Below are 16423 nucleotides of genomic sequence, written 5' to 3'. Positions count from 1 at the left end.
AATAAGTATAATATGGGCATTTTAATATAACTTAATTATAAACTTTCTTTTAAACGTTGATTTCAAGCTTTATAAGAAAGAACTTCCGGTAATACTATCATTATGTCTAGCAACAAAAATAAAGCATATTCTAACTGAACTATATATATACACTCATTTTTGAGTTGTATAGATTTCATAGACAAATTACACGAAAAAGCCTGTGTTAAATACTCACAGCTTTGGCACTGATCCTCCTGTGGGCCCCAACAGCGGCCGTTACATGAGCGATGACACCTTCTGCCTGTTGGAATACATCTTAACATTAATCCTAAACAACAGTACACTTCAATGTACTGTGGGATTTGTCTCATACAATGTTCCCACTTAGTTTTGCCACTCATTTTCACCGCTTAGATTTAATTGACTGTTTTGTAATTACCAAGAGAGTGTGATGGAGAGAGACTCAACAGTATCATTTCAGTTAAGACTGATTACACTAAAGAAATCTTGCAATTTTCTTGGGGTTGCAAAAAGACCCCAAAACCAAGCAAATTATTTTTTGGAAAACTTTGTTTAAACTGAACACAATGAAACAATGATTTAGGCAATTAGCCTGTGTTTGCAAGAATATGATTATAAATCATTTAACATAATAAATGAATAACAATATCTTAAATATGCGTACAATTATTATATTATATTAAATAAATAAATAAATTAATAAATATATATATATACTTAAATTAATAATGAATAAATACTCACATATCAATTAATCCAAAGTGTCAGTAAAGACATTTATACTGTTAAAAACACACTTCAAATAAGTTTCAAATCAAAAACAAATTTTATGCAGTTTTTTTTCTAAAAAAACCTAAAAAAAAAAAAAAAAAATGAAATGATAATTTATGAAAATCATCAATTATTATAGCCTGGTTTGAGTCATTAAACTCATCTAAACACTCACATGTGTTGCCACTGTTGTTTGAGGGCACGACCAGAAGTTCAGAACGTGGGTTCTTGATGATGTCTTGCCAGTGGACAGTGTCAGCGTGACACAGGAACCTATTCTGATCCACATACACACCTCCATTCAGGATTTCTACATCAGTGAGAATTTAAACAGAGGGTGAATTAGAAATCATAAGTGTTTCTGTATAAGTGACAACATTTGAGCCATTTGGCCTACTTCACAGCATAAATCATGTTAAAGCAACAAATTATGTGCATATAAAAGGCATACAGTTCATTCTGAGGTCACCTTAAGGATATAACCCTGACTGCTCTATGAAACCAGTTTAAACGATTTATAAAAGAAGTGTAATGAAAATAATCTCTCTTTTTAGAACAGGATTTAAGAATGAAATCACCCCAATTCCCAAAGTTAAGGAGCTTATAAAAGATCAAGCAAGATTATGAGCATATCAATATGTCTGCAGAGATTGGGAACATATGCTTTATGTGGAGGTAGTGCACAGCATCTCTTTCAAATCCCTCCCTCCTGTTAACCTGGAACACATATTACTGGCCTTGAAACCTAGTGCTCCAGTGAACATTGTGTTCTGTAAGCTTGCTTTAAAAATTTCTATTTATACATCACAAATGCCTGTTTCATAGCCTCAAACAGCAATCTGATGAATGAGGCCGTGGCTGGTTGTTTAAAATGTGTTAGTATGCTTTCATTCTCTGTTGAAGGAAAACAAATGTTAAGTTAATGAAGCACTATTGGCTGCTGCTTCATAATCAAATAAAGTAACTTTATAAGTTACATAGCTGGACAGTTCTGCTAGAATATCTTATATCTGCGCAGGCTTCTGAACATACACAAATTATTATATCACACTATTAAACCATTAATCTTCACTAAACATAATCTAGTGCCCATTTTGTGTGTGTGTGTGTGTGTGTGTTTTCAATTGCTAAGCCCACACAAAATGGACGATAAAATGTATTAAAACGGACCTGAGTACTACATTTTTATTGCTGGTGGGGGAAAGCAGATATAAACATTTTATAATTTATTTACAGTATATGCCACTGTTTAAAGGTTTGTGTGCAAGCTTTTTTTAACCAATGGATTTATTCAACAAGGAAGTATTAAACTGACTGTAAGTGTTACATAAGATCTAAAAAAAAAACAAAAAAACAACAACAAAAAATTATATATATATATATATATATATATATATATATATATATATATATATATATATATATATATACACTTTTGCACTTTCTATTTAAAGAAACAAAACAAAAATGCCATGGGATTTACACAAAAATATTAAGCAGCACAACTGTTTTGAACATTAATTAATAAGAAATGTTTCTTGAGCAGCAAATCAGCATATGACACTAAAGACTGGAGTAATAATACTGAAAATTCAGCTCTGATGAGAGGAATAAATTGCATTTTAAAATATATTCAAATAGAGTTCTTTTAAAAAGTAATAATATTTCAAACATTTCTGTGTTTTACTGTATAGCTTGGCAGAGCATTAGATTGAATTAAAGATGTATTATGCATGTATTAAGGGGAGATAAGGTACTGGTGTGATGATTCAGTGACATGGTAAGGGAACATTTTTTGCAATTTTTTTCTGACACTCTTTTTCAATATCTCAAAAACCCACAATGACCAGCATTGTGAGATCAGCAGGTCCCAGATCCCTCATCCCTGCATTCAAAATGAACCCAGCCATGATTAAAGGTATTTAAACATGACAGTTTCACTTCCTTTGAGTGAAAGTGAAATATTAAAATGTTCTTTCAGCACTTCATGATGATGGAAGTGGAGTGTGCAAGGGAAAAGGTTGAGACTGTGAATGGAACAACAGACCATATGAATACATTTTTAAAGAGTCACTTTTGACATTCACAGCTGGAAACCCAGCCTGCATGAGAAACACTTCACGTCATTAACATCTCTTTAATGAATTCATCTGCAGACAATTCCTTCACTAAGAGGGTGGAGAAAAAGCAGGAATCCCTTTAACAACAAATGTAATAAATCTATATTTAAACGAGAATGCTATAAATCTGAGAAAATATGAAATGATAATGTGCCTTTAAAGGAAAATTAAAAGGGGAAAAAAAGTTTATTTAATGAAAATGTCTAATATATATATATATATATATATATATATATATATATATATATATATATATATATATATATATATATATATATATATTATGAAGTCATCTGAAGGGCAAGCACTCATCGCACGTACTGCGACCCTTATCAGCCGGAGAAACTGAGCGACATTATGACATCCTCTTAACATTAACTGTCTGCCTCCATCGGTAAACAGAACTCAATCAATTCAATGGCACAAATAAACTGTGGGTCAAAGCTGAGCATGATGCACCATTTCTAGATCAACTGTAAATAACAGAAAAAAAAATATAAGCTTAAAAAAAAAAAAAAATGAATACAAACATCAAGCTGTTTAACTAGTTCACAAGTATGAACTATAACCTTTATAATATTACAAGTCATAGCATAACATAACAAAAATATAATTAACATAACATAACAATATTTCTATTGTGTTTTAATTCAAACAAACAAAATCAGAAATGAAAAAAGAATAAGAACAAATTGCATCTATATTGAAATGAATGTTCAGATGTGCCATAGCCAATTAATGTTTATAAAACGGAAGACAAGCAAAAATGTTGTTCATTGACTCAGTGCAAATTGAGGAACGCTCATTGACAGACTATTAAGATGCCTTGTTATGTGATATTTGATGCACCTCATATTGATTTTATTATTTATCTGTTTAGATCTGACACAAAATGCAATCATTTTGCGCACGAGAAGCAGAATTTAATATTAAAGCCAAATTAAAACCGTGTCAGAACCACTAACATTTGAGAAATAATTCTCATTTCATTCTGTCTGTGTCCATTTTTACATGGACAAATCGTCTCCAAATGGCAGAGTACAATCAGTGAGATGCAAATGAGACTGGAAAATCTGAAGGCTAGGTCACCGGTGCTGATATTAAAAAAAGAAACCAGTCAATCAATCAAGAATATGCATTCATTTAAAACACTCTTTCCACATAACACTCAAAACTCTTTTTTTGTATGTTATGTCATAAAAAAAAAAAAAAAAAAAAATTCCTAATCAGTTAATCATATTAAAAGACCTAGCTTTCTAGTGGGTGTGGCATGCCCAAAGTATGAATCTGTATTCATCAAGTCACGGAAAGCACACATCGTTTGCTAATGGTAGCCTGTTAAATTACAGTACTTAAAATTACACTTACCACATAAACACAGTTAGGAGTGATGACTGAGGATGATGGCGAATGATTTGCAGATCCTAAGCACCACTGGCAAACGTCTAATTTTGTAAAATGTGTGGTAAGTACTGCCTCTCCACTTTGCGTGCGATCGCAAATCTTGAAAGTGAAAATGATACTAAAAAGCGATCGTGCATTCAATAGCACTTTCAATGCCATTCATAATGCCCGCAATTTTACATTATATTTTACATTATAAATCAGAAAGAAATGTATTATAAATATATGATTTTTTTCTTGTTTTAAGCAAAGATCCACTAGATTTTATTATATTTTTCAGAAAACAAGACTTAATATCTTATGTCATTTTGCATGTCCATCTTGATTTAAGAATGTTTAGATATGTGTACTGGAAAACAAGGCAAAAGTACTAAGACATTTAAGATGGTTTTATCCAAGTTGGTTTTATGCATTGGAAATTAACCCATGACATTGGCTTTACCTATATGCTTAATATTTCTTGTTTTACAGAAAGAAAAAAAAGAAAAAATAATAATAAAAAAATAAAAAAATCCTGAAAACCAGATAAATTAACGTGAGAAAAAACATTCTATTTGTAGGCATATTTGTATTCCTTTTGAATAATATTTGACCTGTTTTGAGCATAAACCCCATTAAATGTGTTATTTTTATTTTCTAGCAGCCTGTTTTGCTGTGTAAGCAATAAAACATAATCACTATATAGGGCACATTCTTGACTTCCTTCTTTTAGCATATCCATCCTATTAAATTGCTGATTTTGCAAATGCAGAATTTATTTTTTTTTTTTTTTTACCATGAAAAAATGTAAATGCAAATTAGGCTGCTGCATTAGAAACATCCACATTATACACAAATGTCACATCATGGCACATTATGGAGTTTTTAGATACACTTTTTCAATTAAGCCTCTAAAAGACACTGGAGATATGCTTTTTATATTTATTTTATTATTATTTTGTAAATATTTACTTGAGCATTTTTAAGTAAAGAAATGCCCCCCTCCCTCAAACATTCACTGGTTTTCTGCTTCAAGATTTGCTGACATGAACTGAGTTTCATGGGGGAATGTTTTTAAAAAGTAAAGCTGTGTTTGAAGCCGTGTAGTTTAAAAATTTTGCTGCATAATGATGATATTGGATACATTATTAATGGAGCTGTTCCCCTCTCAGCCTTCTGAGCAACAGACCAGAAAGACGGCATTAGCTCTGCTTTCTTCATTTCATTTTAGCCTTTTCACACATAAGTTATATATTCCCTGAATAGCCTGCTCAGCATGAGTTTTTATTGTGACTTTACAATGTTGTATGATATATTAAAGCATAATTACTCAAATATATTACATAGTTACAATTGCAAGTAAAGGTACCACATATGTTATAATAATGAAGCTAAAATTCCTAATGCTATTAAATCGAGATGTCAGTTAGCTTTTTGTTGGTCTCTTTATTTTATTTATTGATTTATTCATTCATAATTTTCTCATAACATGAAATGTAACAGAGGCTTCAAATTGTGACAGTAAGCTAAAGTTTAATTTTTGTGGCGATAAACAGTGTTATTATATTATTTATATAGGTTGTGTTAATATTTAGAATTTTATGATGAAGATTTTATTTCATGCTTTCTATTTTAATTTAATTCTATCTGAAATTCTAGTCATTTTTGTTGTGTTTTGTCATTTATTTATTTTACAAAATATATTTGTATAGTTATTATAATTATTATGTGTTTGACTTTATTTAGTTCTAGATGTTTTAGTAATAACTAAAATGAGAAATGTTTTGTAATATATATTTTATTTTATTTATTTATTTTTAGCACCATTAAATATATCAAGCTAATTATATGCTAACTAGATAAATATATGTTTGTTTGTACAGCAATGCACTAAAGAGGGTGCAAATCAAATCAAACAAAAGAGAAATATCAAAAACAAGACTATCAACCGAACACTTTGTTGTCCCATCCTGATAATCTCATTTAATCCTTAACATGAATGCCAAAAATGTTTTAATCTCTAAATATGAGGCTTTTTCACGTTACTTTTTAAGATTTACTCTTTAATATCAAACCAATGCAATGGATATGTATCTATTTTGTGGTCAATTCAGTCATTGTCATACATCTCATCTGGTTTACAATAGCTCAATCTGTCCAAAGACGAGTGTAGTAAAAAGTTCCCCAGTGCCAAATAACTGTTCAGATTTCTAATACCACACATCACATCCTTATTGATCCAGGAGCTGCCAGGAACTTCACAGACTGAGAGTATATTAAAATATTGAATATTTGCTGCAGCCCCTGCCAACCTCTCGTACATGTCAAGATGTTAGATGACAAACCGCCAAGATGTTACCAGCCTTGCCTTGGTTGACTTGCAAATGGTAAAATTCAGATGGTGAAATGGTGATCATGCGTTATATGGACAAAATAAGCTTAACTAAATGAAACTTTAAGAATAAACTTTAATAAATGAAACTTGAATAACAATAAATAAATAAAATCAAAATAAATTTTCTTAATTTTGTGTAAATCTTACTGTTTGTTTTACTTACCTGTTAATTCAGATGCATTAAATAACATATACAAAAATAAGAATTAAATTAAATTAAATTAAATTAAATTAAATTAAATTAAATTAAATTAAATTAAATTAAATTAAATTAAATGTTTTCTTTATTTAGCATAGCAAATACAATACAATCCAGACCAAAACACTAAAATGACTGTATAGGGCAAATAATGACATCTGAGGGGTTTGTGCAGCATATGAGCTGCCAGTGTTACCTAGTGGAAATATGAAACCTGAAAACATGAGCCTCACTGTTTAGAAGTGTGTGGGGGGATTTTACATAAAGACCACTCATTTAATCAGACATATGTGAACACGCATATAGATGAGGATTCAAACCGAGAGATGGGACTTGTAAACGATCAAGAATCTGTAATGGCTTACAGTATCATGGAGAATAAACAGGGCTTTACAATCACAGAGGCAGTAAACATGTGTCTAGGCACACTGTCTTGATAACAAACACATTTACTATTACATATGTTGGAAATAGGGGGCTTTCATTTAAATGAATGTTGACTGCTACAGCAAACACACAACAAAAAATATATGAAAATAAATATTCACCTGTTGGACGATAAAGATCACAGAGACCTGTTACAGAAGGGAGCAGTGCATTTCTAAAATGTCTATGTTTGAACACCGGAGCACAGTTGTTCTCAACCACCAGCCTCAGGGTGACTTAAATATTGATATTATTATTTAAATATACTTAATATATATTCTACAATTAATATTATTAATATGATTGTAATATATATATATATATAACAGTTTTATTTTATTTATAATTTTATTTAATAAATTATTAGTGATTAATTTGATTAATTCTATTAATATTAATTAATATCGGTGTTTTTGTATGTTTACAGAGCTGTAATGAAAATTCAATTAAATCGTATTACCTTCTCTCATTTTCTATATGTCCTTATTCATAAATTGTTGCATTTGAGAAGAAATGTGATGTGACGAGCGGATGCTGCTGCTGTTTACCAAGCATTTGGGTGAACACACAGCCAGCAGATGGAGAGAGAAATTACATGTTCTCTTTAGACCGCGTTTAGCTGCTTGGCATGATTTCAAATAGACAACAACAAGATAGAAGAGGACAAAATGAAAACCCATGGATATGTGTTTTCTAAATGTCAGTAAAGGAAAAAAAAGCCTTTTATTTGTATCCCAGATAAATTTTAGCTTTGGTAAACATGCAAATTGTACTTTACACAACTCTCTCTATGAAAATATTTCTATGTCTATCATTTCCCGATAATGAGTCATAGATACTACTACTGAGGCTCAGACTACATCTATTTCAAATTCAGCTTGTGATCTTCTTTAATTATAAAATACAGGAGAAAGGCAATTGCTATCTAAGTTCTGCTATTTTGCTCAAAAATGGCGATTTTATCAGCATTATTCAGGCTGGATTAGTTTATCTGATATGGACACTAATCTGTATGCATTAACAGTTTTAGCCTAATTGCTTTTCATGGTACATACTGAGACCTACTGGCATGAGAGTAGTGTGTGGTCAGAGCTCTCTATTCATCACATGGTCTGCAAATACTGGCATGGAGGAATATAATATGTCCTCTTTATTATAGTTTTCTAGCGTAAATGTCATAAATTATTACACAGACCTCTAGAATACCTAATACTTGACTTTATTCCACAATCAAATAATTCTGCTCTGTAAGCATTAACCTTGAAAACACCATAAAGATGACCACAACATATGTTTCTCAGACGCCTCTTTCTTCTATAATAATACAACAATTTAACTTCAAAATAAATATTTCATGCAGTTATTTGGTAAACAACCATGTGTTATCAGAACAGTTTACTCCAAAATAAAACTTGCATACAGGTCTTGTAACACCCTGAAGAAATATATATATATGGTAATATTTTCTATTATTATTCATTCTTGTTGTGCCAAAAATGTACAAAATCAGTTTCTTTCTTCTGCAGAACAAAATTAAGGCATTTTGAAGAATGTTGGCATCGGAAAAAACATTGGACCCCACTGACTTTCATTGGATAGACAAAACATACTTTTTTTATATGTGTTCTGCAGAAGAACGGTTTAAAATGACATGGAATTTAAGAAAACATATATTACAAATATATTAAAATAATGCATCAACGATGTGGTATAAGTAATTAAATAAATACATTATCAAAATTAAGTAATTACATTTATTAACAGTTAAATTATTTGCAACCTTGAGATTCAAAGGTTTGCTTGAATGATTTATGTAGACGCAAAACCGTTATAGGTTTTGTGAGAGAAGTAGAGTAAGAACATGGGAGAGATAAAACATGACAACAACTGCATTTTATATCAAAGGGTCCATTAAGCATCAGGGTGCTCTGTCTTAGAAGGCAAGATGCATGCTTTCATCTCTATACCTGGAACACTGGAATGATGGAATAATTCTAAGCACATTCATGTTAGAAAGCTATAGCTAATCATGTAATCATAAGCAGTACACAGGGAATTGCATATGCCATTGTTGGCAGATCATTAAAAACGGACTCTCAGCCCAATAATAGATCCAAATTAAATGAAGTAAGTAAACCTCAAATGTATAGAGTTAATAAAAAATTCATCATTACTGGGCAGCAGTCGTTTCTGGTGAGCATACTGATGGCTGTCTATCTCTATTTCTCTCTTATCCTTAACCCCTTTGGGTCAACAAAAGGGCCTTGGGCATGGGAAAACATACTTAGAAGTACTATGTGTGTGTGTGTGTGTGTGTGTGTGTGTGTGTGTGTGCGCACAAGGGGAGGGAGTTAAAATCATTTTGTCTATAGCATTATTCTCAGACACAGAACCTATTAGTGAACTTAGCCATCAAACCAAGCCTGTCCTTTCTGAAGGGGTCAAAGGGTTATGTAGCCTCCTCTAGATAGTATGTTTCTGCTGACTCTCAAGAAACCTTGAAGTTCCACTCTAAAATATGACAAAAAAAAAATATTTTGAAATGAATGTAGATTTAATTCCAGAGATAATTACAACTTGTGGTTAAATTAGTATTTAGTAGTGGTTGACCGATATCTGGCATTTTCAAATATCGGCATCGCCGATACATTTTTCTGCTTGGCCGATGTGTTCGACTTTTATTTTGAAGGCACTGAGAGTGGCAGTGCCTGAGCACACACAGTGCTCACACTCGCCGTTAACAGTTCTGTCTAATACGGATAGAAGTCTGTCAAATAATACGGACAGAACGGGTAAACAAAGGAATTAATGTATAGAAAAAAGTTTTATGGCGATTGCTTTTATATTATTAGTAATAGAAAGGTAAATTTTTTTATACTTTCTCGTTTGCCATCAGCATTAAGCAAATACGCATCTATATAATAAACAAATCTTTGAAAGGCTAATGAATATTTAATTTCACAAACCTTGCAAACTTAGTCAAATCCATCTGTGAAATCATGTGAAGTGTGCATGTGATCTGTGTGATGGTTGGCCCGTGTGAATTGAATGCTTTAAACTTAAAACTTGTGATTTAAAATTATGCTGCGCTTTATGCATTTACCCACTGTCATATTCATATAATTTTCACTGTGCTGTATGTTAAATGAGTATTCCCTTGGGTTTATTTGAAAAATATGATTCCCAATGCACACAAACTTCCCAAAATACTGAGTGCCCTGTTCTTGGGTTAAAGCGTTTACTTCCTTTTAATTATATATTTATTAAATATTTATTTGTGAAAAAATGCTTTGTCATCAAAAATGATCTGTATGAAGAGTTTCAGGCCCCACCATAGCACAGAAACTGCACTTGTTAAAATAACAAATTACCTGCTTTTTGCGTCAGATCAAGGCTGCATCTCCTTTCTAGTCTTACTTGATCTTAGTGCTGCGTTCGACACCATAGATCATGATATACTCATAGATCGATTACAAAACTATACAGGTATTCAAGGGCAGGCTCTAAGATGGTTAAGATCCTACCTGTCTGAACACTACCATTTTATTTAAATGTGGAGTCATCCCATTTATCACCAGTAAAATATGGAGTGCCACAAAGATCAGTCCTAGGTCCCCTTCTATTTTCAATATACATATTGCAACTTGGTTTTCTGTGAGTGAGTAAACAAGATGATTTTCACATCATTTAGTAAGAAAAATTCTAGGGTACAAGCTCCATTTCTCAAAAGTCCTGGGAACCAATGTTCTGTATGTGTTTTATGGCCTTATTCAAGTAATTTAAAATTTTTAGTTTTTCACTAACTACGCATAAACATTGTTTTCTCAAAAACACAATCATGTACATATATGCTCACATATTATTATAGCCCACTTTGTGCTGATTACAGTGATATTAGACTTTAGCCATTTAGATGTTTTATAAGCAACTGAAAAAAACACAAATGTCAGGGCATGATAAAATTCTACAGGCCCCCAAAATACCCTTAGACCTCAGAGGGTTAAGGCACAATTGTACAATAATCATGCTGTCTAATCAGCATCTTGATATGCCACACCTGTGTGGTGAATGGATTATCTCGGCAAAGGAGAAGTCCTCACTAACACAGATTTAGACAGATTTTTGAACATTATTTCAGAGAAATAGGCCTTTTGTGTACATAGAAAAAGTATTATCTATTTGAGTTCAGCTCATGAAAAATGTTGGCAAAAACAAGTGTCGCATTTATAATTTTGTTCAGTGTAAGATATTAAAATATAAAAAAGTAGAAAAAAGAGAAAAAAACAACAAAACAAACAAACAAAAAAAACTTTTTAAATGCCCAATGCACATTATCATCTACATGAAGACATCATATAATTAGCTGATCAATATATTTTAGTAAAAAAGTGCTGCTGCCTGATCCATCCTTTCTGCTGATGATATCTGCTGTCAGCCCACAGACTCTTTCCTGTGTATTTCTATCAGATGTCTACTGCATAAAACCAAGTGTGATGGGAATTTGTTTGGCGAGAAACAGAGGCACACAGACAGAGATACCTGTCAGGTTCTTGAGGCCGAGTTGTCTGAGGCCGAAGGAGCCATCTCGTCTGTAGTTGAGAAAGATGGACAGGGCGTATCGTCCTTCATACAGTTTAGTGCCTCGGATGATCCGCAGGTTCTCCAGAGGAAGATAGTCGAACTGATTCAGAGCCACCAACACGTAACCCGTCACCTCACGGATGGACTGCAGAGATAAAAAGAAATTCACTAAACAAATGCATTCTACAGTCTCAGGTGATTCCCATGAGCCACTTGCTTTAGGTAGTTCAAGGATGTAGTTTGTCCTTTAGTCAAGGCTTTACCAAAACTTCTTCATCAAGTCTATTAGTCGATTCATCAGTCAGCCTTGATATAATTTGAAGAGATAATGGCCCAAGAGAGCACTGGACCCTCCCTCTCCACACCCACATCAATCATGTTGACATCCAATCACTGTTTCATACTGCATATCATTAGCAGGCACAGAGGACAGGTCTATTTCATGCTTAAGAAGTGAATTTGATATAGCTGTACTGATCTGACAAACACACACACACACACACACACACACACACACACACACACACACACACACACACACACACACACACACAGAGACACATACACACTGAAATTAGTAATGGAAATCCATCTGAAGAGCTGACCGAGCACACGCCGACAGCTGTCACCTGCCAGTCAGGATCACTAATAGTTCACACAGGGACACAATGCTAAAGTTCATTATTACACTGCACTTGTGGATACTGGATTCTGATTGGTCAATATTGAAGTAACTGCTAAAATGTACCATGTACCAGCCCAAAATAATTTACTAATGTCTTTCCAAACATGTATGACATTCTTTCTTTTGTGGAACATAAAATAAGATATTTTGAAGAAATGGTTTTGGTTGCCATTGACTTCCATATGGACATGAAACACAATGGAAGTAAATGAGAATTAAACTGTCACAAATATTGTTTAAAATATCTTTTTGCAACATATGTTCCACTGATGGGTGGGTAATTGATGGATGGATAGATGGAAGGAAGGAAGGAAGGAAGGAAGGAAGGAAGGAAGACTATCTTTTTAATTCTATATTAGAAACATTTTTGGACATACAGCATGGTAACACCATTGTAAAGAAGCTGTAATGTGGGATTTCTCAAAGTAAAGTAATTTCCATCTGATACAATCACTCTACTATAATAATACTGTAGTAGTTTCCATCTTTTTATGAGTCAGTCAAGTTTTAGGATAATTATTATGGAGGAGTCCATTCAATTCAAGCCATCTGCGTTTCAAGTAATAGTTGTTGGCAGATAAAGTATTCTTAAATCCAGCATATCCCATAGTGTGGGTAGAAATTACGATTCCCATTGTCCTCACATGACATGAGAGACAATAAAAAAGGGAGAAGTCTGTAATCAGTAATTAGCTTGATTATACCTTTCCAACGGGCTGACTGATGAGGAAATATAATAAATCAAAGTGGTACACTATGGAAAAACAAAAACAAATTGAATGACTTGACTAAAAAAATAAATAATAATAAAATCTTATAAATCTTATAATTGGTGTGCCAGATGTTTTGTCCTAATATTTCTCATATACTATTTGACTGTTTCAACATATACCACTGTTAAAAAAATGGGATCAATAATAAAGTATTTATTTTAATTCAGCCAGGATGCATTCAAAAGTCATTCTTTGATCAAATGTTTGACAGTTCATACATTTATAAAAATATTTATGTTTCAAATAAATGCTGTTCATTTTGAACTTGTATTTTTTTTAAAGAATCCTGAAAAATGCACGATGGCCAAACAGTTAAAATATTTAGCTGCACAACTATTTTCAAAATTGATGATAAGAAATACTTATTGAGAAGCAAATCAGCATATTAGAATGATTTCTGAAGGATCATGTGACACTGAAGACTGGAGTAATGATGCTAAAAATGCATCTTTACCATCAAAGGAAAAACATATATTTGAAAATATTAAAATGAAATACAATTATTTTAAAAATGTAATAATATTTCCACAATTTTACATTATTTTTAAGCAAATAAATGGAGCCTTTAAAAGACTTATTTAAAAACACGCACGAAAAAAAAAACTTACAAAACTAAAACATTTGAACAGTAGAGTACATATATAAAGCGCATATATAGAACTCAGCATTTATAGAGTACTTTCAAAATATCACTGATGGTGATTTTTTTGTAAAACTTTTTTACCTAGAATTATAATATTAAAACCCTGTTTTTTTGTAACACTGCTTCAAAATACATTAAAGTACAAACACATTTTGGCCCAAGCTGCTGTCACACTGCAAAGACCACGGTAGGTCACAATCTCTCACCTCACACAGAGAAAAATCTGCCTCCCTCTAGATACTTTTAGCTCAAATTGCAGTAATGAACTAAATGGACTCACAGAAATCAAACACACCCACGTTCCAAATGCTCACTCACACTATACACCTGCATTCTTCCTGCAGGTGTCATTAGAATTTTACATTTGTTTTTACATTTTTCATTGTGTATTCATGAGGTTGGGAAACAGACCACGTCATGGAGTCCAGTTTTATATATTCATCTTCACACTAATCACGCTCATGTGTTGCCTGAAAAAAATAATGCCAGCATGACTCAGTCTCTCCGCCTGAGCAGCTGAAAAATAGCTGGACTTGTCTGTACATTAGGCTGTGGGAAACAAATTGAACAAACCGAGCAATGTTTTAAAAGTCAAGTTCAAATGGGCAGATGAATTTGCCACTTTAACAATGCCGTATTGTAGCATTTTATGCTATTTTCTTTTTTTCCCTGCAGTCCACTTCTAAATGTTAGCCAAGGTTTTGTGCACCAAAAACATTCAAGAAAAAAAGTTTCTTATGCTCACCAAGGTTGTAATTATTTGATCAATATTACATTGAATATGAATATGAAATTATATTTATTCTGCAGAAGCTAATACTAGGATAACCACCTCAGAATATGACCTTAAAATGATAATAAGATTTTAATTTCAGTGCTAAAAATCACATTCCATTTTGCGATCTTTTACTTTTGGAGCTGTACAGTTTTACGTAAGTAATATAGTTTCTGTTTTATTAATATTACAGATATTTTGGAGCATGCTAAAAGTGATGCCTTTACAAGTACAAATCCCACACACCAACCAAACATCCAGTCTTGAAATGTTCTGTATTGACAATATACAACAGATAAAATAGTGCACACACACATCCTGGAGAGGAGCCAGCAATGCTGACTTGTTATTATCACTGAGAGAATGTGGTAATGATAAAGCTGAGAGGGCAGCAATCACCCGTTTTGCATTCCAGCCCAAGAGCAAACAATATAAATGTCAATGTTAAATGCAATCTATTTGTTCCACTTAAGCAGCAGGTGACATAACAACACATGTGCTTGATCAAAACCAGCTGTGACAGGGTAGATATTAAAAATGCATAGAGTGAAACAATACAGTTGAACAGCTGAATATTTATATCAGGAACACAGGAGGTTTCACCAAATTTTCATTATAGGACTTTTTTAGAGGATTTGTGAGGATTTGTCATTATGCTGTTTTTGGATCATCTGCCTTTCAGAGATTGGGGGACTCGAGTCTGGGTTGTTCTGGGGGAGGGCTCGAGTCTCTGCCCCTTTAATTGCCGATGTTAAAGTGCTCTTTCGGTCCGGTCTATGTTCCCCCAGGCTGCGATTTCTACTGAGGGGGACCCAGCCCAAATCAATCCACCCCATTTTGTGTTTCAAAGTATTGCCCACATTGTCATAGCCAGGCTTTGAAAATTAGTGACCGCTGGGGTGGGCGGGATTTATGTTGTTGGAGCTGTGGTGAGTGTTAAAGAATTGTTCTACAATAACCCCTACAAATACAACTCATTATATATTTTATATACACTTTAAAAGAGACAGGCATGTAGATGATCATTTTTAAATCATACCATATTTATTGCATCAAAATGTGTTAATACTTTACTATGGGGTGGATAATTTTATCAGTTGCTTATTATTCATGCAACAAAACATATAACTGTTATAGTTACACTTGGTACCCCTCAATCGAAAACTTCATTCTGGAGGGTGTTCTCGAGAACTCGTTCTTCTGGTGAAACAACAGACTTTTCACTGGTATATGCTGAACTTCTCTAATCAATTAGTCTGCGTAAACCCCGTCCCTTTCTTACATTATACTTGCATTCAAATCTGCCTCCATCCAATCAAAAACAGAGGAATTATCCCCGCCCACCCTTGTTTTCTTTTCCAATGAGGATGTACATCAAAGTAAGGATTTTTATTTTTGCTACATTGCAACTTTAAAGCTATCAAGATCCTACAAACAAAAAAAAAATTTAAAAATCTGTAATATACTTAATGTTTGAGGACACATGCAAAGAAGAATGAAGTTGCTTCAAACAATTATGAATGTACACTAAATTGGTAGTTTAAACGGTCAGCATTTCTCCCTGTGATGCAGGAAAAGATGGAGCCTTATTCAGACAAATGGTGGTTGTTCAATTATAATACGCTTTTATAGTCATACCTTTTTAATATAATAGCAATCATAGCATTCC

The 16423-nt window shown here is 32.8% G+C and overlaps 1 protein-coding gene across 1 annotated transcript in view; it reads right to left on the bottom strand.

The window, feature by feature from the left end:
* The window catches only part of LOC132143397 (receptor tyrosine-protein kinase erbB-4-like), a 165781-nt gene that overhangs the window by 36787 nt on the left and 112571 nt on the right, over nt 1-16423 (bottom strand). Inside the window, exons 3-5 of the mRNA XM_059553572.1 lie at nt 11837-12023; nt 950-1084; nt 218-283 (exon numbers count right to left, since the gene is read on the bottom strand). Coding sequence (XP_059409555.1) covers nt 218-283; nt 950-1084; nt 11837-12023 — 388 coding nt within the window. The remainder of the gene's footprint in view (nt 1-217; nt 284-949; nt 1085-11836; nt 12024-16423) is intronic.

Source organism: Carassius carassius, chromosome 7 (assembly GCF_963082965.1).
Source record: "Carassius carassius chromosome 7, fCarCar2.1, whole genome shotgun sequence".
In the NCBI taxonomy this organism is placed as follows: Eukaryota; Metazoa; Chordata; class Actinopteri; order Cypriniformes; family Cyprinidae; genus Carassius; species Carassius carassius.
This window is presented reverse-complemented; position numbering and strand designations above follow the sequence as displayed.